The sequence below is a fragment of the Leptodactylus fuscus genome, chromosome 6 (assembly GCF_031893055.1).
Source record: "Leptodactylus fuscus isolate aLepFus1 chromosome 6, aLepFus1.hap2, whole genome shotgun sequence".
Lineage (NCBI taxonomy): Eukaryota > Metazoa > Chordata > Amphibia > Anura > Leptodactylidae > Leptodactylus > Leptodactylus fuscus.
In genome coordinates, this window is record NC_134270.1 from 90,704,381 (window position 1) to 90,731,413 (window position 27,033).

At 41.4% G+C, this 27,033-nt stretch overlaps 1 protein-coding gene across 1 annotated transcript in view; it reads right to left on the reverse strand.

Moving 5' to 3' along the window:
- Positions 1 to 2,403: 2,403 nt before the first annotated feature.
- PTGIS (prostaglandin I2 synthase) overlaps positions 2,404 to 27,033 on the reverse strand; it is a 133,759-nt gene continuing 109,129 nt past the window's right edge. The window contains exons 8-10 of the mRNA XM_075278065.1: positions 17,200 to 17,381; positions 16,499 to 16,650; positions 2,404 to 2,563 (exon numbers count right to left, since the gene is read on the reverse strand). Of these exons, the coding sequence (XP_075134166.1) occupies positions 2,404 to 2,563; positions 16,499 to 16,650; positions 17,200 to 17,381 (494 nt within the window). The remainder of the gene's footprint in view (positions 2,564 to 16,498; positions 16,651 to 17,199; positions 17,382 to 27,033) is intronic.

Here is a 27,033-nt window from a genome sequence, read left to right on the forward strand (position 1 = left end):
CGTGGCATAGATTCAACAAGGTGCTGGAAGCATTCCTCAGAGATTTTGGTCCATATTGACATGATGGCATCACACAGTTGCCGCAGATTTGTCGGCTGCACATCCATGATGCGAATCTCCCGTTCCACCACATCCCAAAGATGCTCTATTGGATTGAGATCTGGTGACTGTGGAGGCCATTGGAGTACAGCGAACTCATTGTCATGTTCAAGAAACCAGTCTGAGATGATTCCAGCTTTATGACATGGCGCATTATCCTGCTGAAAGTAGCCATCAGATGTTGGGTACATTGTGGTCATAAAGGGATGGACATGGTCAGCAACAATACTCAGGTAGGCTTTGGCATTGCAACGATGCTCAATTGGTACCAAGGGGCCCAAAGAGTGCCAAGAAAATATTCCCCACACCATGACACCACCACCACCAGCCTGAACCGTTGATACAAGGCAGGATGGATCCATATCTTTCATGTTGTTGACGCCAAATTCTGACCCTACCATCCGAATGTCGCAGCAGAAATCGAGACTCATCAGACCAGGCAACGTTTTTCCAATCTTCAATTGTCCAATTTCGATGAGCTTGTACAAATTGTAGCCTCAGTTTCCTGTTCTTAGCTGAAAGGAGTGGCACCCGGTGTGGTCTTCTGCTGCTGTAGCCCATCTGCCTCAAAGTTCGACGTACTGTGCGTTCAGAGATGCTCTTCTGGCTACCTTGGTTGTAACGGGTGGCTATTTGAGTCACTGTTGCCTTTCTATCAGCTCGAACCAGTCTGGCCATTCTCCTCTGACCTCTGGCATCAACAACGCATTTCCGCCCACAGAACTGCCGCTCACTGGATGTTTTTTCTTTTTCGGACCATTCTCTGTAAACCCTAGAGATGGTTGTGCGTGAAAATCCCAGTAGATCAGCAGTTTCTTAAATACTCAGACCAGCCCTTCTGGCACCATCAACCATGCCACGTTCAAAGGCACTCAAATCACCTTTCTTCCCCATACTGATGCTCGGTTTGAACTGCAGGAGATTGTCTTGACCATGTCTACATGCCTAAATGCACTGAGTTGCCGCCATGTGATTGGCTGATTAGAAATTAAGTGTTAACGAGCAGTTGGACAGGTGTACCTAATAAAGTGGCCGGTGAGTGTAGATAAATTATTTTGAGGTGTAGTTTTCAAAATGGGGTCATGTGTCAGGGGATTCCAACTTTAGCAGCATTTCCAGGGCTCTTCAAAAGTGGTTTGACATCCACAAAACAAACCCCCTAAATCTGTACTCCAAAAAATAAAAATGGTGCGCCCTTCCTTCTGTTCCCAGATATGTACCCAAAAAACTGTTTATACCAACATATGACATTATATGGTTTTTTGACACCATGTTCCACTTGCAGAGCCCCTGAGGTGGCAATAAGATCTAGATCTGGGGTGTACCATGAGTTATACTCACACAGCAAGTTTTGTCCTAATGATTTGGAGATGAGGGATTTTTGTCATTGTATTATACAAGCTATAATACACTGTCGGCTTTCTAGCAGTATATAAAACTGCATGTGCCCGATGACCTGAAAAGGCCTCTTTAAAGGATATATTTCCATGAGCAGGCTTGGACTGGGGTCCTAATCTGCAGTTTTTCTTAAATACAACTTTATCAATCTTCTCCTTTGTGTGATTGCATCATAAGGACAGGCCACCCAGACAGTAAGGATTTATTCTCCCATCTGTTTTATATGCATGTGTGAGATTGCAGGCTGCAAATAAACTCATTGATTTTAAATAAGTGCATGCAGATGTCTGTTTTCTTTGCATAGAACAACAGTGAAAGGAAAAATAAACATAGACAACTTTCTTTTGGTTTTAAATTAAAGTTAATTGGTCCATGAAAATCATGAACAACACACCAATGCCATCTGTGTACTATCCATTTTTCATAGAACCAGAGGCACTGAAAAATAGACCAACCACAGGCACTTGACCCAAAAATGAGCAGGTTCATGTACTGTCATGTCAAATACTGTCATGTACTGTACTGTCAAATAGCCATGTGAAGAAACTTTACTCACTATTAGCTAAACCACTTTAATGGACAGTAGCAGCATAGGCCTACATATAAATCTACTGGCGATTTCTTGTGATTTTTGTCTCTGCAGCTTGAAAAGGAACATACTGCTAAACAGTCCTAAAGAAAAGCCTGCAGTGTGTTGTCGGTGTGTGGCCCTAGCTTAAAGTAGTATTGTTAATTCTAATTATTTTGTGTGTGAAATGTTTCTTAATTCTTTGGTGACATCCTTCCTGTAACCCAGCAGAAGATGGGCTCCAGCTGTCCAGACTTAGTGTTACTAAATTCTGATGGATTGTGGGTTGGTGTTGGCTCAATGACAGCTATACTGATCAGGAACATTTCATGCTCTTGTTATTTAAATATCTGCTGAAGATGCCTCCTGTATCGAAAGACCACGTCAACTTCTGGTTGGATGACCCCAAATCCATATCGGCTGCTGTCAAACTCAGGCAACATGTCTTGTGGATTTTTCAGTTCAAATTCAAAATTGAGAAGCATAAGCCAAACAAACCTGATGAAGAAGAGAAATGGTGTTAATGTTGATTCTTACAGCCACTCGTTACATGTATGGAATGGGACAGGTTAATGTAAAAACTGCATAAAACTTGTAGGGGGAAACTTATGAAGACTGGCATATTCAATATTGATCTTCATATCCATTGCACTGGCAGAGGGTGCACCTTTAAGCTAAGGCCCCACATTGCGGAAACGCAGCTTTTTTGTTGCATTTTTTAACCCTTTCACTGCCAAGGGTCTCTGGAAATTTTGCACCTCCAGTAGCCAGAGCAATTTTCACAGTTTTGATATGGATAAATCAAAGCTAAATTGCAACATTAAAAAAGTATCCAACCGCCCCATACCTATATATTTTCTTAAAGTGGACACCTGCAGCATTGTCTCAATGCCACTTGGTACTGTAATACGAACAGGCACCTTCATGCAATTTTGATTTAAAGTAAATGGTTTATGAAAAAATGCAAATAAATGTATATTCGTTGTTAAAAGTGGAACCAAACAATAAATTATATGCACCAAACCTCCTAAAAATAAGAGTTCAACATGTGCAGAGTTAATTCATATCACTATGGCCTACACCCGCATGCACGTGTCTTCAGAAAATCGTTAGAACTGGAAGGAACAAAAATCTGCTTTGAAGCTAGAAATGTTAAAAAAGTATCATCCTATAAAATGTAGGGATTACACACCGTGAACTCCTAAACCCTATATATTTTTTTAAAGTAGACAAACCTGAAGATTACATATATCTCAATGGGTTATCAAAAGCCACATCCACCTTTATGCAACTTTGTGAAAAACACAAAACATTTTTTGAAAAAATGCACTAAAACACATTTGCACCTAAAACTCATGTTCAATCTCACATTCATATACAAAATACATTTAAAATAATAGTTATGGGGTATACAGTGTGTATATGTATATATATATATATATATATATATATATATATATATATATTATATGTACTGCAAACATCAACTCCAACAAGAGCTCGGACTCCCAAAAACATGAATACAGAAGACAAGCAGGATTTTGCTGTTATTCACTAATATGTTAAAAAGCTATACTGCACCTACCAAACTGTGACGGTGATACCAAAATCTAACTTTTTTGAGATTGCACAGCATACCGTATAGAAAAACACAACTTAATGTTTCATATATACAACCACCTTCATGCAACGTTGGAGGGAACAGTTTAAAGTCCTGTATCTCAGGACTCATTTGGGATATGAAGATAGTTTTAGATTCATTTTAAAGATGAGAATCTAATCTTTAAAACAATATCAAGATCTTCAAAATAGCCCTTACAGATTTTTAGTGAATTGCTGTTGGGAATTGAGATCTTCAATGATATCTCAATCCCAACAGAGTTTTCAACAGTGAATCGCTTTGGTACAGTAAGGGTTAACATGAAGAAACTGGTATCAATTTATAGATTAGACTTGCATCTTTAAAATGAATCTAAAATTATCTTTATAGTCCAAACGAGTCCAGAGATATGGGCATTAGAAGTAAGGATGTAGCAGCTACGTCCTCGGCTAGACAAGTGACACCCTGGGAGGACGTAGAGCTACGTCCTTGGCAAGAAAAGGGTTAAACCAAATCCAAGAATGGCTACCATAGGAAAGGGAAATATATAGAAAGTACTTATACCTCTAATTTTGCTCAATCCACTCTTGGCTTTGGTTCAAAAAACGCAAACAAAATCTGCAACAAAACAAATCTGCAACAAATAAATATTTGTTTCTGCAACGTGGGGCTTTTTATGCCAGAAAGAAGCATAAAAAAAAATCTGCCCTGTAGAACAATCAAAGTCCTTCATATAATTATCACAGACTTAACTTCCACTGAAAAATGTAACAAAACAACTACTAGAGCTACCAGCGTCCCTGGTGGTGATGCATTTAGGTTATTCATTTATTTTTTTTAATACAATAATAGATAAAAATTCAACTTCATGCAACAAATCAAATGAGAGACAATTTATTATTATCCACCATTATTCCTTTTACCCTCATTTTCCATATTGTTCCTTTAGTCTGTTATCAAAGAGAAATAATCATTATAATCTTTACTAACAATTGTTTATTAGTAAAGACTAATATGATTATTACTTTACTGATATTTTTTGACATGTGAACCTATTATTATGTCCCTCTCAATAATGTTTATCTAGAATTCTAATTACCGTATATACACGTATATGCACTGCAGAAACCCTATATTCAGTAGACTGGGCACTTTCAGACACAGGGATACCTAATGTGTATGTGTTTCACAGTCATTTTCTACTTTTGCATGTATTCTAGGGAAAGGAGGGATTAAGAACTTTTATTTATTTATTTTTTATTTATTTATTTTTTTCGCACTATTTTATGGTAGATTCTATACATTGATATTGTGGCTAGCCACCCTCCAAAAAAAAAAATATATATATATATATATATATATATATATATATATATATACAGTCCTATGAAAAAGTTTGGGCACCCCTATTAATCTTAATCATTTTTAGTTCTAAATATTTTGGTGTTTGCAGCAGCCATTTCAGTTTGATATATCTAATAACTGATGGACACAGTAATATTTCAGGACTGAAATGAGGTTTATTGTACTAACAGAAAATCAAACTTAACTGAACTTGAATTGTTTTGTAAAGAGGAATGGTCCAAAATACCTTCATCCGGGATCCAGGAACTGATTAAAAGCTACAGGAAGTGACTAGAGGCTGTTACCTTTGCAAAAGGAGGATCTACTAAATATTAATGTCACTTTTCTGTTGAGGTGCCCATACTTTTGCACCAGTCAAATTTTGGTTTAATGCATATTGCATATTTTCTGTTAGTACAATAAACCTCATTTCAATCCTGAAATATTACTGTGTCCATCAGTTATTAGATATATCAAACTAAAATGGCTGTTGCAAACACCAAAATATTTAGAACTAAAAAAGATTAAGATTAATAGGGGTGCCCAAACTTTTTCATAGGACTGTATATATATATATATATATATATATATATAATATATTTTTTTTTTTTGCTGACTCGAGTATAAGCCGAGGGAGTCTTTTTCAGCACAAAAACTGGGCTGAAAAATTCGGCTTATACTCGAGTATATACACTTAGAATATACCAAGTTTTGAAACCTTGGGTGTTTTATATCCATTACCCTGGCTTAGCTTACTAGATTGCACTAGATTGTCTTAAGAGGCTTGTAAGCACACCTGAACCAGTGATGCCCTGATCGCTGGTTCAGTATTATACAGTCATGGCCAAAAGTTTTGAGAATTATACAAATATTAATTTTTACAAAGTCTACTGCTCCAGTTTTTCTAATGGCAATTTGCATATACTCCAGAATGTTATAAAGAGTGATCAGCTTAACAGCAATTACTTGCAAAGTCAATATTTGCCTAGAAAATGAACTTTATCCCCTAAAACACATTTCAACATCATTGTTGAACACATTAACACAGGTGTGGGTGTTGATGAGGACAGGGCTGGAGATCAATCTGTCATGATTAAGTAAGAATGACACCACTGGACACTTTAAAAGGAGGCTGGTGCTTGGCATCATTGTTTCTCTTCTGTTAACCATGGTTATCTCTAAAGAAACACGTGCAGTCATCATTGCACTGCACAAAAATGGCCTAACAGGGAAGAGTATCGCAGCTAGAAAGATTGCACCTCAGTCAACAATCTATCACATCATCAAGAACTTCAAGAAGAGAGGTTCCATTGTTGGCAAAAAGGCTCCAGGGCGCCCAAGAAAGACCAGCAAGCGCCAGGACCGTCTCTTAAAAGTGTTTCAGCTGCGGGATCGGGCTATCAGCAGTGCAGAGCTTGCTCAGGAATGGCAGCAAGCAGGTGTGAGTGCACCTGCACGTACTGTGAGGCGGAGACTCTTGGAGCAAACCCTGGTCTCAAGGAGGGCAGCAAAGAAGCCACTTCTCTCCAGAAAAAACATCAGGGACAGACTGATATTTTGCAAATGGTACAAGGAGTGGACTGCTGAGGACTGGGGTAAAGTCATTTTCTCTGATGAATCCCCTTTTCGATTGTTTGGGACATCTGGAAAACAGCTTATTTGGAGAAGACGAGGTGAGCACTACCACCAGTCTTGTCTCATGCCAACTGTAAAGCATCCTGAAACCATTCATGTGTGGGGTTGCTTCTCAGCCAAGGGAATCGGCTCTCTCACAGTCTTGCCTAAAAACACAGCCACGAATAAAGAATGGTACCAGAATGTCCTCCAAGATCAACTACTCCCAACCATCCAAGAGCAGTTTGGCGATCAACAATGCCTTTTCCAGCATGATGAAGCACCTTGCCATAAAGCTAAGGTGATAACTAAATGGCTCAGGGAACGAAACATAGAGATTTTGGGTCCATGGCCTGGAAACTCCCCAGATCTAAATCCCATTGAGAACTTGTGGTCAATCATCAAGAGACGGGTTTCCAAACAAAAACCTACAAATTCTGACAAAATGCAAGCATTGATTGTGCAAGAATGGACTGCTATCAGTCAGGATTTGGTCCAGAAGCTGACAGAGCATGCCAGGGAGAATTGCAGAGGTCCTGAAGAAGAAGAGTCAACACTGCAAATATTGACTTGCTGCATTAACTCATTCTAACTGTCAATATAAGCTTTTGTTACTCAGAATATGATTGCAATTATATTTCTGTATGTGATAAAAACATCTGACAAACACACATAAAAACCAGAGGGCAGCAGATCATGTGAAAATATAATATTTGTGTCATTCTCAAAACTTTTGGCCATGACTGTAGACTGTAATACAAGTGTATTGTAGTCTATAGAGGAAGTCAGCCTATGCAGACCCATAGGCTGACTTTCTGCATCTCGGCAGGATCAACTATGTACTGGGGTCACCTAGCAGCCTGGGGTCACTGACCAGATCCCAGGCTGCAGAAGATACATATGCCCCCCATCTTTGGGGGTGCTATGGGGGAAGGGAGAAATTTGGCATCACAGAACCCCTTGGATGCTGCAGCCATGTTTGACCGTGGTATGTAAGGTGTTAAAACCTCCAATCAAAGCCCAGCTCCAACCAGGGGTTATGGAGCAGGTTGCTAGCATTCAGATACAGTTAACACCTGCACCTGATAGTGCCCGCAGGCCAATGGCAGCTAGTATTAGGGAAAGTTTGTTACTGCAACAAACTTTCCCTGATATGGTGGCTAAATGATCGAGACCTGAGCCTATCAGGTCCTAATCCTGTCTCTGTGGACACCTGTAGCTATTAGAACTGTGTTCACGGAGTTCCTGACCCTTGGAGAGATCCAAACTCCAATTTAGTAGGGTCAGTAGAACGGCGCTGCACAAAGCCCAGCAAGCGACGTTTATATACAGTGGGTGGTCCTGAAGTTAAAGTCGCAACTTAGTTTGAATTTTAGGAAGCTGAAATTTTTAAAAATTATTTTTCTATCTTCACATGAAACCATAACTTTGAATGTCAGAATAGGCATATAAGGGTTTATTTTTGTATGCTCAGTTGTATTTTTAGATGACATGATTTTAGGGTACCAATAATGTTTTGTTCATAATTCAGGAGTTCAGTCAGTCTGTGAAGTGTGACCATAGCTCAGGTATCGGTGTATCTGTGAGGTCAGTTATCATTAAAATCCTGTTCCACATTCCTGTGTACAGAATATATATCTGAAGTTGGCTTATTAAATATGGCACCAGCTCAGTATAACTGCTGTGTCTCAGATGTTTTACCCAGCAGAGACCAGGAAGCAATACCCGTCATCAAAGGAATTCATGTCCAAAGGCATTCATGATCACCTCTTAGATTCTTTGTTTCAATTTGACGGGTATCGCTTTCAAAGTGAACACAGTGCTAACAGTTCCCATACACAAGATTGAAGAAGACATTCAGTTACTATGGCAGATGGTAGCCTTCTAAAGGCCATTGCAATATTATTATTAAGGCTGGGCAATTACGCTAATCACAAAATAATTGAAACTGAAAATCAGCACAAATAATCAATGTAAACATGCTCAAATTGATTATTTTGGTTTAGTTATCTAGAGCAGCAGTCCTCAAACTATGGCCCGCGGGCCACATGCGGCCCGCCGAGGACATTTTTCCGGCCCGCCGCATGTGGCCCGCACTGTCGTCTGGATCGCTCACTAACGGGGAATCCAATTCCCCGTTAGTGAGCGGATCGCCGCTTTCAGTTGTATGTGCATTTGCACATACAACTGAAAGCTGTCAGGGGCCGCCCGACCGCGGCCTACACTGATGGCTGATGGCAGAGAGTGACCTCTGCCCCCGACGCAGGCGCGATGACGTCATCGCTCCTGCAGTCTGGAAGGAGGAGGACGCACCGCGGCGGCTCTTCATGGGTAAGTAGGACAGTGTGGGTGTGATTGTACTGATGACCATATAATACGGGGGGGAGGGTACTCCCCCCACTGTATTATATGCTCATCAGTACCCTCTCCCCCTGTATTATATGCTCATCAGTACCCTCCCCCCACTGTATTATATGCTCATCAGTACCCTCCCCCCTGTATTATATGCTCATCAGTACCCCCCCCACTGTATTATATGTTCATCAGCATATAATATAGTGGGGGGAGGGTACTAATGAGCATATAATACAGTGTGAGTGTGTGTGTGGGGGGGTACTGATGAGCATATAATACAGGGGGGGGGGTGTAGTGATGAGCATATAATACAGGGGGGGTAGTTATGAGCATATAATATAGTGGGGGGAGGGTACTAATGAGCATATAATACAGTGGGGGGGTACTGATGAGCATATAATACAGGGGGGGTAGTGATGAGCATATAATATAGTGGGGGGAGGGTACTAATGAGCATATAATACAGTGGGGGGGTACTGATGAGCATATAATACAGGGGGGGTAGTGATGAGCATATAATATAGTGGGGGGAGGGTACTAATGAGCATATAATACAGTGTGGGGGGGGTACTGATGAGCATATAATACAGTGGGGGGGGTACTGAGGAGCATATAATACGGGGGAGGGTACTGATGAGCATATAATACAGTGGGGGGTACTGATGAGCATATAATACAGGGGGGGGTAGTGATGAGCATATAATACAGGGGGAGGGGGTAGTGATGAGCATATAATACAGTGGGGGGTACTGATGAGCATATAATACAGGGGGGGGTAGTGATGAGCATATAATACAGGGGGAGGGGGTAGTGATGAGCATATAATACAGGGGGGGTACTGAGGAGCATATAATACAGTGGGGGGGGTACTGATGAGCATATAATACAGTGGGGGGAGGGTAGTGATGAGCATATAATACAGTGGGGGGTAATGAGGAGCATATAATACTGTGGGGTGGGGGCATACTGAGGAGCAGGGGTGAACCTAGCCTTTTTGCCGCCTGAAGCGAAATATTTCGGCCCTCCAGTGTTTTGAGGGACAGTGAACTGGCCCCGTGTTTGAAAAGTTTGAGGACCCCTGATCTAGAGCATCAAGTCTCATACTGTTATTGGCTAAGAAATATGTCATTAACTATGCGTTATCCAATCAGAATTGCTAATAAATGAATTATAGTATGTAAAGCAAAAGAAAAAAAAATGTAACCTGGCTCCCGTAGACTGAGTATTTGGCTCAAGGTAGGAAGCCTTGTAAATCAGCTGCAGCTCTTACCCAGAGACCAGCCTATAATGCAGGTGGTAATACTGTGTAGAGAAATGAAAAAGGGGGGAAAAAAACTGGGAAAATTTTAGAGCGCTGCTGATCAATAAATGAAGGACTTGGATTAAAGTGAAAACACTGTATTGGTTCCAGTAGGACATAAAGGCAAAAAGACAATGCGTTTTCTTCACCGAGCCAGCGTCTTCATTTAGGCCATCACATGTAAATATGTAAGATCATAACACAAACATTATAGTTAAAAGACTAAAAAAAAGACCCAAATATATATAAAGACTATGTTCACGGATAGAGCATAAAATGCATAAATACAGAGACTTGGGTACATACATAAAATTTGGGCAAAGTAATAGATTAAAATCAAAGGTAGAACATACAACTATAAAATAAAATAAAATCACTGGACAGATAGAAAGAGGACTATATAAATTCATATGTACAAAAATGGACTAGTGGTCATAATGAGGCATCGATCATAAGCAGCAAAATACAACTGTGATAGCATGGAAGAACAGAAATATGGAGCAATAGTTGTCTGAGATAGTAATCGCCCCCTTTTCATTAGATGCCAGGCCTATGGGCTACTCCTGATCTTTCTAAAGTTTCAGATTTTTTTCAATTTTTTTTTCAAAAGTTTTATCCTCTAGAACAGGGGTGGGCAATTAATTTTCCCATGGGGCCAAATGAGAAATTGTAATGGTTCTACCCACTTCTCCGCTGACTCCACCCATTCTCAATCATTTTTCCATGTGCCCCACAAAGTAAAATCCTCCTACAGTCACCCTAACATTATACACCCCCACATTATAATGTTTCCCTCCAAATGTCCCACAGTATTAAGCCCCTCTTCCTGGTGCACCTGTAAGGGAATTGCTAGGACCGCAATTCCCCAGTAACTGTTTGAACCCTGGGACGGGACACAACAGACAGTGAGCCCTAAGCTGAAGCCCCCAACTTTCCCTTCCTATTGCCAGGCCCTATCCTACGTAATAGGCGGCAACCACGAAGACAGTCCCTTTCTGTATAGGCGAGACACAAAACGCAGACAAAACGGACAACACAAAAGAGAGGTCAGCTAGCCAAGGGTCAGTAACAGTCGAGCAGTGCCAAATCGGAGTCCAGAGAATAGTCAGTGAGGGAAGCCAAAGGTCAAGGATAAGAAAGCAAGCAAAATAATGACAGTACGGAGCGAGTATGCACAAGGCAATAGCAAGCATAGGTGTGAATGAGAGCCAAGGTTAAATAGGAAGGAAGAACCCACCCATGGAGTTGACAGGAAGGCAGTTGTCAATCACAGGGCAAGGCCAGATTAACCATTAGAGGAGCAGAGACAAACAAGGGCAGAAGACGGGTGTGGTGCAAATACAATCACAGCAGTAGAGCAGTGTTCACACAGTGCGACCAAAAACTTTAAGCCATGAACCAAACTGCACACGTCTCCTGCGCTGCAGCACGCGAGCAGAGGGTGGTGCAGAGACCCGAACAGGCAGAGATGTTACAGCACCAGTATAAACTAGCAGAAACTAGAGGGGACATTAAACTGGGGCAGCTGGAGGGGGACATTAAACTGTTGGCAACTAGAGGCAGACATGTCCCACTCCAGCTATCTCCACGGTTTAATTTCCTCCTCCAGCTGCCCCAGTTTAATGTCACCCTCCATCTGCCCACTAGTTTAATGTCCAGCCTCCATGTGCATTCAGTTTAACTGCCCCCCTACATCGACCTCTAGTCCCCCCCTCTCTCTTTATCATCCAGCAGCCTCCATTGCCGGCAGCTTGCAGCAAGCACACAGTCCCATGTGACTCCGCCCACTAACGAGTCATAGCCTATCCTGGTGATAGGCTGTGATGACATCATCACAGGTCCTTGAAAAAACTTCCACTAGCTATGCGTGCCGCATAGAAGCAGTCAGAGGGTCGGATGTGGCCCGTGGGCCGGACATTGCCCAGGTCTGCTCTAGAAGTAGCTGGGTGTGCTCCTCAATAATAAATTAGACTGGGCTGATCACCTGGAGGCGCTGCACAGAAAGGGCCACAGCAGACTCTACCTGCTCAGGAGGCTGAGGGCCTTCGGAGTCCAGGGGCCACTTCCTAGGGCCTTTTTCAACTCTGTGGTTGCTTCAGCCATCTTTTTCGGTGTGGCATGCTGAGGGAGCAGTATATAAACAAGGGACAGAAATAGACTTGACAGGCTGATCAGAAGGGCCATCTCTGTCCTGGGGAGCCCCCTGGACCCAGTACAGGTGGTGGGTGACAGAAGGATACTGTCTGTGGTGAGCTCCATGTGGGAGAATAAATCCCACCCCATGTATTAGACCTTTATGGCACTTGGCAGCACTGTAAGTGACCATCTGCTTCACCCCAAGCGTGAGAAGGACCGCTATCGCAAGTCCTTCCTTCCAACTGCAATCAGGCTACATAATCTACATCAGACCAAGCGAAGATCACTCCGCGCAGAAAACGAATGATTATGATTATGAAGTCTTCCTTCTTTCTTCTGCTGTTCCTTAGCTGCTATGGACTCCTGGACTCCTAGTATATATTCTCTTCTCAGCTTATGTGTATCTACTTCCGTAATATATCACTATGTATTATCCTGTATCTGTATTACTATGCTGCTGTAACATACTGAAATTTCCCCACTGTGGGACTATTAAAGGATTATCTTATTTTATCTTATCATATATCGTTCTATATTATAAAAATGAATTCTTGTCTGTCTGTCTGTTCTCTATGCGCGACTAAAGGACTGGACCGATCTTCACCAAATTTGGCACACAGATACTTGAGGTGTCCGGGAAGGTTTAAGATGAGGCCCCAACTCACTCTGACGTACCGTTCTGGAGATACAGCTTTTCCAAAACCCTGATAATACAGGGCCAATACAAACCTGCAAGTCTTTCACTCATATTCCAACTGCAATACACACGTTCACTCCACATGTATGATCCAACACTGATATCCAAGCTGAGATACACACATCAGAGGATTAGATACACAGGTAAGCACCCAGTATCACATTCCAGAGGATTAGATACGCGCGTCTGCACACAGTTCCACACGCCAACGGATTACATATGGGTGTCTGCACACAGTTCCACAAGCCGAAGGATTAGATACGCAGATCTGCACAAATTTCCACACGCCAAAGGATTAGATACACACGTCTGCACACAGTTCCACACAACAGAGGATTAGATACATGCGTCTGCTCATAGTACCACATGCTGAAGGATTAGATACACAGGTCAGCACACTATATCACATGCCAGAGGATTAGATATGCACGTCTATACACGGTTACACAACTCAAAGGATTAGATGTGCACATCTGCACACAGAACCACACGCCGAAGGATTAGATACACAGGTCAGCACACAGTATCACATGCCAGAGGATTAGATATGCGCGTCTGCACAAAGTACATGCCAAAAGATTAGATACGTGCATCTGCACACAGTTCCACATGCCAGAGGATTAGATAACCACCATTGCACACAGTATCACACGCTGGAGGATTAGATACACAGGTAAGCACACAGTTCCACATGCCAGAGGATTAGATACGCATGTCTGCACAAAGTACCACACGCCAGAGGATTAGATACACAGGTCAGAACACAATATCACACGCCAGAGGATTAGATACGCGCGTCTTCACCCAGTACCAGACACCAGAGGATTATATACACACATCTGCACACAGTACAAGCCAGAGGATTAGATACGCATGTCTTAACACAATACCACTTGCCAGAGGATTAGATACGCATGTCTGCACACAGTTCCACATGCCACAGGATTAGATACATGACACTGCACACAATACTACACGCCAGAGGATTGGACACACAACAATGCACACAGTTACACACGCCGCAGGATTAGATAGGTGTATCTACACACAGTTCCACATGCCACAGGATTAGATACGTGCGTTTGCACAAAGTATCACGCTGGAGGATTAGATTCACAGGTCAGCATGCAGTATCAAATGCCATAGGATTAGATACACGTGTCTTCACACAATACCACATGCCAGAGGATTGGATATGTGCATCTGCACACAGTACCACACACCAGAGGATTAGATAAGCACGTCTGCACATAAGTGCCACATGCCGTAGGATTAGATACGTGCGTCTGCTTACAGTTCGACACGCCAGAGGATTAGATTTGCGCATCTTCACACAGTTGTACACGCCATAAGATTAGATACACGCATCTGCATACAGTACCACATGCCGTAGGATTAGATACGCACCTCTTCACATAATACCACACAGGGGAGGATTAGATACGTGCGTCTGAACACAGTACCACACTTTGAAGGATTAGATACATGCCTCTACACACAGTACCACACGCCAGAGGATTAGATATGCGTCTCAGCATGCAGTACCACACGGGGGAGGATTAAATACATGCCTCTGCACACAGTACCACACGGCATAGTATTAGATACGCACGTCTGCACACAGTATCACATGCCGTAAGATTAGATATGCACGTCTGCACACAGTTTCACTTACCAGAGGATTAGATACGCGCCTCTTCACACAATACCATACGGGGGAGGATTAGATACACGCATCTGCACACAGTACCACACGCCGGAGGATTAGATATGTGCATCTACACACAGTACCACACCAACAAGGATTACATACTTGTGTCTAAACACAGTACTACATGGGGAAGGATTAGATACAGCTTTACTCCAGGTATCCATAACAACTGATCACAGATTTTTCACTGATATCTAAAATGAGATACACATAATCACATGACGCTTATGGACATACACACAAACCACATACAAAATACACTAGTGCAAAATTGGACAATGTAATATACCCGTGCGAAGCCGGGTCCTCCCTCTAGTTATTTATAATTCTGACCTCCTCATATTGGGAAGAGACATATTGGCCCATACGCCTCACGTTACACCCCTGGCTCCAATCTCTTATACCATGACTACACTAGGCACTGACTTTTTTTTCCTGCTTCTTTATACATTTCTTCTAGGTTTAGGTTTTTGTATTAAAGGGGTATTCCCACGTCGCATACTCACCAGTCTTCACTGCTGTAAAATCTTCTTTCTTCCTGGTTTCTTGCATCATTTGGTGAGCGGGGTTTCATATGCAACCTGCCGTTTAGCTCCGCCCCCAATTTAACATGTAGCTCCGCCCACAACATAGCATGATCCTATGGGGTGGCTGAAGGGCCTGTGATGTCATCAAAGGTCCTCAAATAACGCTATATACACAATATTGGACTATGAAGTACAGGCAGGAGCAACTCTATTCTGTGTTACATACAGAGACTGCCTGTCTCTGCCATAATGAACACAATTGAATTAGCTAGCCTGATAACTAGGAGAACAGAAGACGAGTTCAGAAATGAAAGCAGCTCCTCTCCTCTATCTGAGAGCAGGGGGTAGGTCACCTGGTGTAGACAAAGGAATAGCTAGAAACACAGGCTCGCTCCCGTGCACTTAGCCCCTCCTCCCTCCCCCCTGAGAGCAGGCAGATACATCACTTGACTTTTGAGCAGATAATTAATTAATTGAATAAAGTAAGATAGTGGACAAACAAAGCAGGTTTGCTGAAGCAGTGTATTTAGGAAAAGTCTTACATCCACATTAACAAGCAGTATATGTAGGATTCTTGTGACGGGACAACCCCTTTAAGATGTGAATGGGCGGTCATAGTAGTGCTCATTATGCCAAACATTTCATATAGGAAAGGATCTGTTAATATATAACACGTAACATTGCACTAAGTTAATACTTTCATAGAAAAGGCTCTGATAGACCCTCACACTAAAGAAACATGCACTGGCTTTGAATATAGCTGCACACCCATTTTCAGTGTAGTCTGTATATCCTTCCTTAAACATGTGTTTAGTTCAAGCACCCTCTGTTATGCACTGCAAGCTGTGCTACGAAGTTCTTAGTGTGTTTGCAAAGTTACGTTATGTCACTCAGGTATGTGAGAACCACACTAACTGGTTAGTTTTAGAATTAAATGGGTAGAAGAGGTAGGAAGATGCTCAACACCGATATCCTACCTGTGACACACTGCATTCAAAGCTTTGATATAATTGTGTGATAGTTATGGCTCAGGATATTTATAACACTGTATTGGGTATACAGGTGAATTCTGTCTATAACACTGTATTGGGTATACAGGTGAATTCTGTCATATGATGGTACACATAGTATTATCACATGATCACTTACAGCTTAATGCTGTTGCTTGCATGGAACCTGCCAACACAAATGTTCCTGCCAGCACCCCAGGGCATGCTGATGTGTTTCACTCTCCTACCAGCTTTGTAGTAGTCTGTCTTCTGAGTAGCATCCACATTGAGGAACCTGTCATACTTGAATATCTGTAAAGAGAAAGCATCAGTATATTTACCACTTACCATACATTTCAGAGGTGATGACAGTTCTATCTGCTCCTTGTATCCTAAGAGTCACAGCATTTATAATCTGGCAAATATGGGGTTAAGTAAATGATTTGTAGGTCCAGGGAGACAAGTTACACTAAGGCATGTTTCTTAATTCATGTCTATGGAACCATTACAAGGACTGCCCATGCATTTATGGGGCAGTGGGTGATGGGAGCAGATGAACACGAGCTTATCAGGGAATACGTAACTTGTGTGTAACATGTAGTGCTACTTTCACATCTGCATTGGGGTCATTCAGGGCTGAATCCATCTGAAATTGCAGTCCTACAAGCCTGATTTTTTTCATCCAGTAGTCTAAGGTAGAAAACAATGGATAGTTGGTGGACCCATTGTAGTCAAAGGGGTCCATCAGGATTCATTGTTGTATGGCTCTTTATTATTTAATAAGCTCTTTTGTTCCAAGAGACCAGAAAAATGGATGAAACACTGCAGATGTGAAGGTACCTTAACTTGTCCAACAATTACCTGTGGCTCCTGATGTATCTCCGGGTCCATTTGTGGACTGACATAGGGAAAGAGGCAGAGTCTGTCTCCTGCTCTGAGGATGTATTCTCTGCCATCTGCCAGCTTTAAGGGTAAGTCAGCTAGTATCTCCCGTGTAACAAAAGGGGCAGCTGTCAAGCGCAGGCTCTCCTCTAATGCACTGTCTGGAAAGAGTACAAACAGATCTTTGTATATTAAGAGTTGTAACTTATATGAAGAGAATGAATGCTACTAATTACTGATTAAATTGATATTAAATTTGATATTTTAGCATTTCAGCTTCACATACAAGATAGCCTCCAGGGTTGAAAGGACCCTGTCTGTCGCAACAAGACTAGGAAGAAGGAGCTAAATAATGGATAAGAAAATACAAAAAATACCCCTGCTACTAACTTAACAAACTATGAAGGGCATGATTTAGCGTAAGTTTACACAGAGTATTTTGGTCAGGATTTTGAGGCTGTATCCGCCTCAAAATCCTGACCAAAAAGACGGCTCCCATTGAAATCAATGGGAGCTACTCAGTTCATTCTTCTGAGAGTTGGTTTGTTCCCAGCTCCCGGAAAAAGAAGCGAGATGCTCATTCTTCAGGCCGTTTCGTTTCACGAATGAGTCTGAAGACACACCCTCCTCCGGACTAGGCCCATTCATTGGGCCTAATCCGAAACGGAGTGCATGGCTGGATGCCGATGCAGTGCACCGGCTTTCAGAGCGGCTGCCCGTATTTAAGTCTGGAGCCTGAGGTGGAGGCCGCCTCAGGTTCCGGACCAAAATAGTAAGTGTGAACTTACCCTTACTCATAAATAGAGAATGGCGAACTTCTCAATGATTAGTTTTGGGTGAAACAAGTTTGGTACGAACAACAACATAAAATGGCTTAAAACATAGTGTAGAACACTCTCAGGGCCCCTACAAATCCATCTATCCAGTTTCTAGCTATCTAACACAAGCAAAGCTATGTTATGTCAAAGTAAAATGTATGTCTATGAAAAAAACAGATGAATAACACTGAGTTTAACATTATGCTGCCACTTGTTTTTTTTTATTTTTTGAAACTTTTTTTTAATTTTATCACAAAAATATACAGCCGTCATAACCAGACATGAAAAGAGACATTTCAGTATGCAAATATACAAAATGCATAAATCTTGTCAAATATACGTGTATAGGACAAGGCTGTAGTTACATTACAAGATTATGAGATCAATGAAACTGTATAAACAGAGAATGGGTCACTTACACAGGTACCACGGTTCATTCAAACAGCTGATTCTTCCCTCATTCTGACTCCCATTGAAAACAATTAGTGCAGGACACTGGAAAAAAAAAAAGTGTGCTGCTGGATCTTGCCGCGGATTTTGCAGCGGTTTTGGAGGCCACAGCTTGAGACTCCACATTGATTAGACCCATTATTTGGGAAAAATCAGTGGTGGAAAGCCACAAGGGCATACTGTTTGCTATATAACCACCATCATGAGACAAGCGCAGAAAATAGGGAAGAGTCAGAGGTAGATGTCCGCCTAAAATTCCCTTTACTTTCTGATGTCTACTTGTATGGAATGGACTGTGTTACACTCTACTCCAGTAGGTCCGCCTCAGCAAAAAAACCACCCAATTTCAGTTGTTTTTTTTTTCTGCGGTGCGTATGGATTTCTCCAAAAAGGGGCCCACTGAGGCTCTGTCACCCAAGGGCCCACACAAACCTGGAGCTGGCCCTGACTTTACTATATCACCCCTTTAGTTTAACAGTTAATAAAGTTAGTAATCTAAAGCACTTCACCAGTTGCTCTATACGTTGCAGTTTTTGCATTGCATGGGATTTTGGCCCAACATAATGACTCCTCATAACCCTGCCCCTCAAACCCCTGCCACGTCTGTAGGTAATCTGAAAGGTTGGTCCTAAAATTTCTTTCAAATCTGTGTCCTTGCGAAACATGCCTCAGTATTTACTTAGTATCTCCCTGAACTCCTGAACTGACCATATTCCTTGTTACATTATCAGATATGATTTTTTATCTTTTTGGGGACCAGATTTATGAGATTATGCAGTTCCTGGCATCCTGTATATTGACTAATTGGTCTTTGTGTGATATGTTTTGGTCCACCCAACAGTGCTTAACCCCTTCACGAATTCTCACGTACATGTACATGGAAGAATATGGTTACTTACCGCATCCCCACGTGCATGTACCTGATGGTGATCGCAGACGCTCAGAAGCAGAGCCCGTGTGATCACCATGGGAGCCTGGCTGTAACATCAAATGCCGGCGGCAGCTTCGATATCTGACAGCTAACATCCTGCTCTTTAATCCCCCCATCGAAACTGAGCTTCAAACATGAAACATGACGGCGGCATGGGTTGTGTAATGTTGCTGCCCACAGCAGGATCGGGGGGTGCAGGCATCTATAATTTGCAGCCAGTGACCCCAGGCGGCTAGACACCCCCAATACCTGGTTGATCCTGCCAGGTAATGAGGAAGTCAGGCGACGCGTCTGAATCACCTGACTTCCTCTATAGAATCACAATACAAGTGTATTGCGAGTCTATAGTATAGAACCAGCGATCCTCTCTGATCACTGGTTCTAGTGTCCATATATATACAGTATATATATATATATATATATATATATATATGTATATTTAGTTATAAAGCCCCCAAAATTCCCTTCTCCTATATAAAATGAATAATATAAAATATATATATATATATATATATATATATATATATATATATATATATATTAATAAAAACAATATATTTGGGATCACCGCGCCCTTAACAACCTGTACAATAAAACTGAAACAATATTTAACCTGCAGGATGAACTTCGGGGAAAAAAACGATGGAAATACAGGTTTTACACATTTGTACAAAAAATGCTATAAAATGGGATCGAAAAGTCATACATACACCCAAAACAGAACCAATGAAAAGTACAAGTTGTCCCGCAAAAAATTAGCCCTCAACCAACTCTACAAAACTGAAAAATAAAAACATTACACATCTCATAAGATGACGATGCAAAAATCATTGATTTAGGTCCCCAAATGGGTTTTTTTCTGCAGAATTAGTATCGCATATAAAAATCATATAAATGAGGTATTGCCGTAATCATACCGACCCACAGAATAAAAATAACATGTTACTTACACTGTACTCTGCACAGCAAAAAAATGAAAAGGTAAAAAGCTATGCCAGAATAGCTTCTTTTTTTTATCCACCAAGAAAGAGTTAATAAAATTTATTCTATAAGTTATAGGCAACCAAAATTATGTCATTACAAAATACATCTCATCTTGCAAAAAAACAAATCACCAAATCATTAGAACACAACTGGCTGCACTGTGGGAGCATGTATCAGGGGATACCCGAAATTTAGAGCTTACAAGGGAAAAGACACCAGAATCTGTGAAACGGCTATAGGGTCAAAATGTTCACTATACCCCTTGATGAATTCTGTGAGGAGTGTAGTTTCCAAAATGGGGCCACTTTTGAGGTATTCCCATTGTTTTGGAGCTCTGCAAATGAGACATGGCGCCTAAAACCTATACCAGCACAATCTGCTTTTCAAATGTCAAGTGTTGTTCCTTCTCTTCCATGCACTGCCATGTGCCCAAACATCAGTTTACATCCACATGTGGGGTATTTCTGTGCCCGGGAGAAATTGCATGATAAACTGCCAGATGCATTTTCTCCTTTAACCCTTTGTGAATGTGTTAATTTTAGGACTAAATGAATGTATTAGTGAAAAAAAAAATTAAATGTCTAAATTTCACCTCCTCATATCTGGAAAAAAAGAAGATGAAGGCGGAGAAGAGCCAGGACAGGAGGACGTCGCTGGAAGAAGAAAGAAGAGGAAGGAGGGACCGAAGATGATGTCGGATCGTGCAAGACCGCCCAGCGTGCACGTTCAGGTATGATTTACATATATGTTTTTATAGTTTTATTTTAAAACGGGAGCGGGGTTTAAAATAAGATTAGCAGTGCCTGAATAGCCTTTTCAAAGGCTTTTTATTTGAGTCATTTTTTTACTGCATAGAGACAACGCTTAATAAGAATTAAAGGGGCTCTATCAGCAAAATTATGCTGTATGAGCCCCACATATGCGTGAATAGCCTTTTTAAAGTCACAGGAGTATAGTGCATCAGAGTAATGTAATCTTGAGTCATGGTATGAGGAAGGTACATGTGTATCGAAACGCGTAGCATTATGCAACTAATATTCTGAATTATGATGTAACTTTTTACTTGTTATGGATAACAGTAAAAGTTTTTTATAAATTTTATTTTTATACATAGGAGTCGATTTGGATCCTTCCTGGTTGGAGCGGAATTTTTACCAAAGGTTTTTGTATTAACCACTGGCTTGAGTCCACACAGTCTTTTCTCGTATCCCAGGATTGAGGATTTTATTGAACTTATATGGTGAGCTGAAAATTATATTTTTTTTATCTCTACTAATCTTGAGTCATGTTTGTGTATGATTCTCCTCTTCCTACATAACACATAATTTACCACAGGGTATTTCTGGACTGTCAATCATATCTCCTTCACAATCTTCACTGACACAGATTCCTGGTAGTGATATGGCACATGCTGAGACATCTTTTGTCTTAGACAGAGAAGTCTCCTACCTCTTTTTGATGATCTGTATTAGAACATTCAGAATTGTTTGCAAGCAAAGTAGGATATTATGACTGTTGATGGTGGAGGTAGTAGTGGCAGGGGGTGTGGTACTATTACTGGTAGTCGTTCTAATAGGGGAGCTAGAAGGATATGTGTAAGTGAAAATTTTGAGGATGTGCATGGCCAAGGCATCAGGCTCTTAATTGGAAAGATAGACATGACAGTTGCAATGGTAATTGGAGGGTAAGTGACCAATCGGACTTCCTACTCCCCCCAACCCGATCTGCCTTGTAGGTAGGTCACATCTACACCTAGTTCATAGTTGCCATTGTTATCGTCATCACCACCAACTGTTTTTCATCCTCATCTTCCAAGCCAAGGTCAATAATCAATAAGGGAATGCAAGGCCAGGAAACAATAATATGTGCCCAGTTATCCAACAATTATGAAACTTAACTCCCATCTGGTCAAGCTACTGGAGCTGCAGTCACTACCATTTACTACCACTTACTGGATTTCCTGCGTTTTGTCAACTGATGGCATGCGCTCATCCTTAATAGAGGATACCTAGTCACCATAATTTCTTTAGGAAAGCTGTCAGTCTCTTCTTTATAATCACGTGTTGGAGAATGTGGGCCTTTTCTTGGATACATCAGTCTCGGAAAAGGTGAACACTACTCATGACACATGGACCAGCAATTATGGACAAGGAATACATGGCTTTCTCTGCTCAATGGGTCAATGTTCTGAGTGGCAACGGCCACAATCCAGAAACTCAGCACGGCTAAATGTCTGTTCTACCCAGATTGTGCTGGCCCAGTTCCAACGCCATGAAGGGCTCAAGCCCCTTCTCTGGATCTTCCTCTCTGGACCATTTCCTGCCACCATCTTCACCAGGGCAAGCAGTTGCTTCTACTTCTTTTCTTTCTATTTCACCCTCATATCATGGGTGTAAGATGCAATGTGGTTTCCCAATTATTGAGCATGGATCAGAGAAGCTACAGAGCAAGGGGCTGCTTCGCTGTATCCTTCAGCACGTATCCCACTGGATGACTTCTCTCCAGTTCTGACTGGGAAGTGCAGCCAGCAACAATGGCATCAATATTGTTGTTGTGCTACACTTAGGATTAACATCACATTGTCCTTGAATAGAGCATGGCCTTAATCTGGTGGTTTCCTGCTTTATTAACCTGTATAGAGGTTTAAAAGAGGTGCTCCTCATAGCTAGAAAAATTTCTGTAGGTTTCAGACATTGTTATGTCACAAAAAATAACCAGCTTGATTTGCAGCTACAAAATGGTCTGCCTCTGCACTGCCTTATCTGCAAAATTCCAACTCGGTGAAACTCCACCTTAATGATCCTGGCATGTCTTTGTGAGCAGAGTTTTATTTTGTCCAGCCTCAAATATTATGGCGAAGGGCTGCCAGTGGTCTTGTAACATCTACTGTCTCATAGGCAGCATTGAAAATATATACTTTTATCAAAATGAACCAGGAGTGGATTTGTGAAGATTTTCAAACACAGCTGACGCAAAATAGTGGTGTGCTGCTACTTCTAAATAACGACCACCACTCAGGCATACATGTTCTACAGCCTGAATCATCATATTATTCCCTTCATTCACAAAAGTTGCAGCAGCTACCACTACTGCCACCACTTAGTCAGACCTGTCTTGCAGCCTGGTCTGTCACACTCCACTATGCCACACTGTATTGATTATATATATATATATATATATATATATATATATATATGTATACAAAAATTATTTCACTTCTGGTCCCATCACAGGATCATTTTTGGCGCCTTTTTATGGAAAGCCAAGCCATCAAAACTGACAATTTTTGCTTACAAAACCATTGCTTTTTGCATTGCAGAGCTAACACCCCCTCTTCTCCCCAAAAAAGTGTAATTTTTGGAGCATTTTAGACGTTAAAATGAGTAAAAGCAAGTGGCAGTGCAGTATATGGTTAAAGTCAGAGTTTGTATCTACTGCTTAACATCTGATTTTCCAGAGACATCAATATCACTTTCACTCAGCTGTGTTTGCCTTATATAGATAGAAGTTAGACAAGTTCCTAGGAGCCCCAATAGTGCTCTACACTATATTTCAAGCCAATTTAACCCTTAAGTACTATCATGGTGTCTATCATACACCACTCCCATAGACATATCATTATAATATAAACCATGATAGTACTTAAGGGTTAAAGAGTGGTTCATACCATACATGTTTGACCCAAAACAGATCTTGGTTCCAAACCACTTGAAACTAAACGAATCTTGAGAGGTTTGCTCATTTCTAGTTGACTGGAATAGTCTGTTGAATTGTAACAGGTTCTATTATATGAGGTGGAAAACAACTGTCCCACTTGTTCAGTTCAAATGATTTAGGAGAAACCATACAATTGATGATGATTTTGGTGCTCAAAGTAACTGTCACGGAGCTGAGGTATACGTCTTTCCTCCGGGAGATATCTTGAATCAACAGGGACGCAAGAGGACGGGAGACAGCAGCAATTTATTGTATTCCACAAAGTTAGTAGCCGGCAGCGGTCACATCGACCGTAACAACAATAAGTCCACGGAAGTCACAACTCAATGATGGCTTTGGTTCCTTGGTCCTGTAACTAAATCCTGGCTCTCTGCAGAGCTGTTCACAGGCCGGCTAACCCATACTAACTGCTAGCTGCATACTATAAACTACATAAACTGCATACTATAAACTGCATACATAAACTGCATACTATAAACTAACATAAACTTACATCTTATATCTGTGGGTGGGAAGGGCTGAGTCACAGATCCTTCCCCCCTCACCTATGCCAAAGAGAGAAGACTCCCTGTCTCCTTTGGACAATGCACTGTCCAACATCTTCTTGGGGACACCAATCAGATTATCTCCACCCATTGTCCTCACTGGTCCTCGCTAGTTAGAGGCATTTGCATACAATGTGCTAACACACTAGACCCTAATCAGCCAACTACACACTGATGTATACAACAGGTACACAAAATATATATTGCACATTGCCTATAGTATAGACTCTAAACATCCCGTGACAGTAACATAATGCAGGCTCACTTCAGAAGTAAGGGGTATCTGACCTTATATCAAATGGTCTGATGGTTTGTGTAAAAATAGCACCTACTTGTGAGTTTAAAGAACTAGAGTAAAGTCTCATGAAGGAGTTTTAATCCGAATTGTGTCACCTGTATTCTGACCAATAAAAGCCTTGTTCTTATATCTTAGACTGGTATGGAGATTCTAACAGGTCCTTTGGATTGCACATGTAAAAGGAGGGTTTTGGACAAACAGGTTTTGTTATACTTTTAAAGTGTAAGTAAACTTTCAGACAACTTTTGTTTTGCTGTCAGTTTTTTGTGTCATTAATACATTTTCTAATATACTTTATTAACAAATTTTGGATTCTTTCTGTGAAATCCTGCATCTCTTTGTTCTCTTCTTGGATTCTATATTGAGAGCTGTCCCTGCCTCTCACTGAATCTTACCGTGTATAGAGAATGCAGAATGTAGATAAAATGAGAAGAAGGTCACTTCAAACAGTTATATTTCGGACATTATAAAATGTAGAAACTTGATTTTGGTGTCATATGAAAGAGGAAATTCTCTAAGAATGCAGTATTATGTAAATTATATCAAAAGATATCACTAGTTGAAAACAGAGGGATTGGGATATTTATATCATATACATTATACAGAATCTTTAGTGTCATCCTTAGAGAATCTCCTTCTTCTTATAACACCAAAAGAAAGTTTGTGTATTTTAGAATGACCGAGATATAATGGTTTAATGGTTTTTCATAGATTCTTTATTTATATTTTAAAAGCAGACCCCACTCAAGCAGGAGCTAGTAAACAACTCAAATTAATACACACACAAGCTGCAAAACAAGGTAGGAGATATCTATAGTGACAAACTCAGCAAGAGCAAAAGATTAGAAGAAAAAGGAAATAGTGGAAGGTGAGAGGTAGAGAAAGGAAAGAAAGACGAGGAGGGGAAAAGAGGAGAGGAGCAGAAGTGGAGAAAGAGAAAGAAAAGATGAAAAAAAAAGAAAGGGCGTCAGAGAGGATAAGAGCAAGGAGTTCCGGTAAATGCCCCAATAGAGGCAAAGCCCACAGGAGACAACTTATCTCACTAGGTCTCTATAATTCTGTGAACCCTGGAAAAGGATCCTCGGCATCCAAGATACAATAAAGGACTCACGCGTGTTACAAAGACACACATTGAGGGCCTCCATGCCCAAGATATCCTCCATTTTACGGATCCAATGAAGGAGCAATGGCAGAGTGTAAGACTTCCTGAGCGCAGGAATGCAGTATTACCCAGATGTTTCAGGGATGGGTAAGGCTCTGGCAGCATTAACCAGATGTATCAGGAAAGATTTGTGACAAGCACAAAGGGAGTAGTCAGGGAGGTGAAGCAAATAGAAAGCTGGCGTCGGTGGGGGGGAGGGTGACTTGATAAACCTTGCAAATTACCTGGTGGACTGCCTCCCAGAAATCCCTTAGCCTTGTACACTCCCAGAAGATGTGCAAGTAGTGTCCCGTCCCCTGGTGTCAATTGCTAACACCTCGAAGAAGCAGACAGGAACATTTTGTGCAATTTGAATGGGACATGGTACCATCTGGTTAGGAGTTTGTACCCCACTTTTTGGTATTTGCTCGCAAGTGAACTCTTGTAGGCAAAATCAAGGAACCAGGAGTTGCGAGTTGGAAATGACAGTATTCAAGTCAGTTTCCCACTTAGTCAGGTATGCAGGCTTCTGACCCGGTGGTGGGGAGATAAACAACATGTAAATCTCAAAGAGGAAGTGTCTGACTGGGCACAGGCCTTCAAAAACTGTGAGAGCGGTCTATCTTAACTTGGGAAGTCGGACAATAAAGAGAGAAAGTGAGTGAGCTGAAGGGAAGTGAGTCAGCTGTGAGTGGAGTCCGGTGGGAAAGCCAGCAGCCGTCAGAATGAAAATGCATGGCTCTTTGTCTACCAGCTTCAAGCCACTGAAAGGACCAGGAGACAGGTCTGAAGAGAAGGCTGGGCTACCCAGTATGGGGAACATCGGGGATGGAAAAGAGACATCTGTTCTCTAGAGAATAGCGTGTTACATAATCGGAGTGTAGGTCCGATGGTGGGATGGGATTTCAGAGCTGTGGTGTGATTCCAGT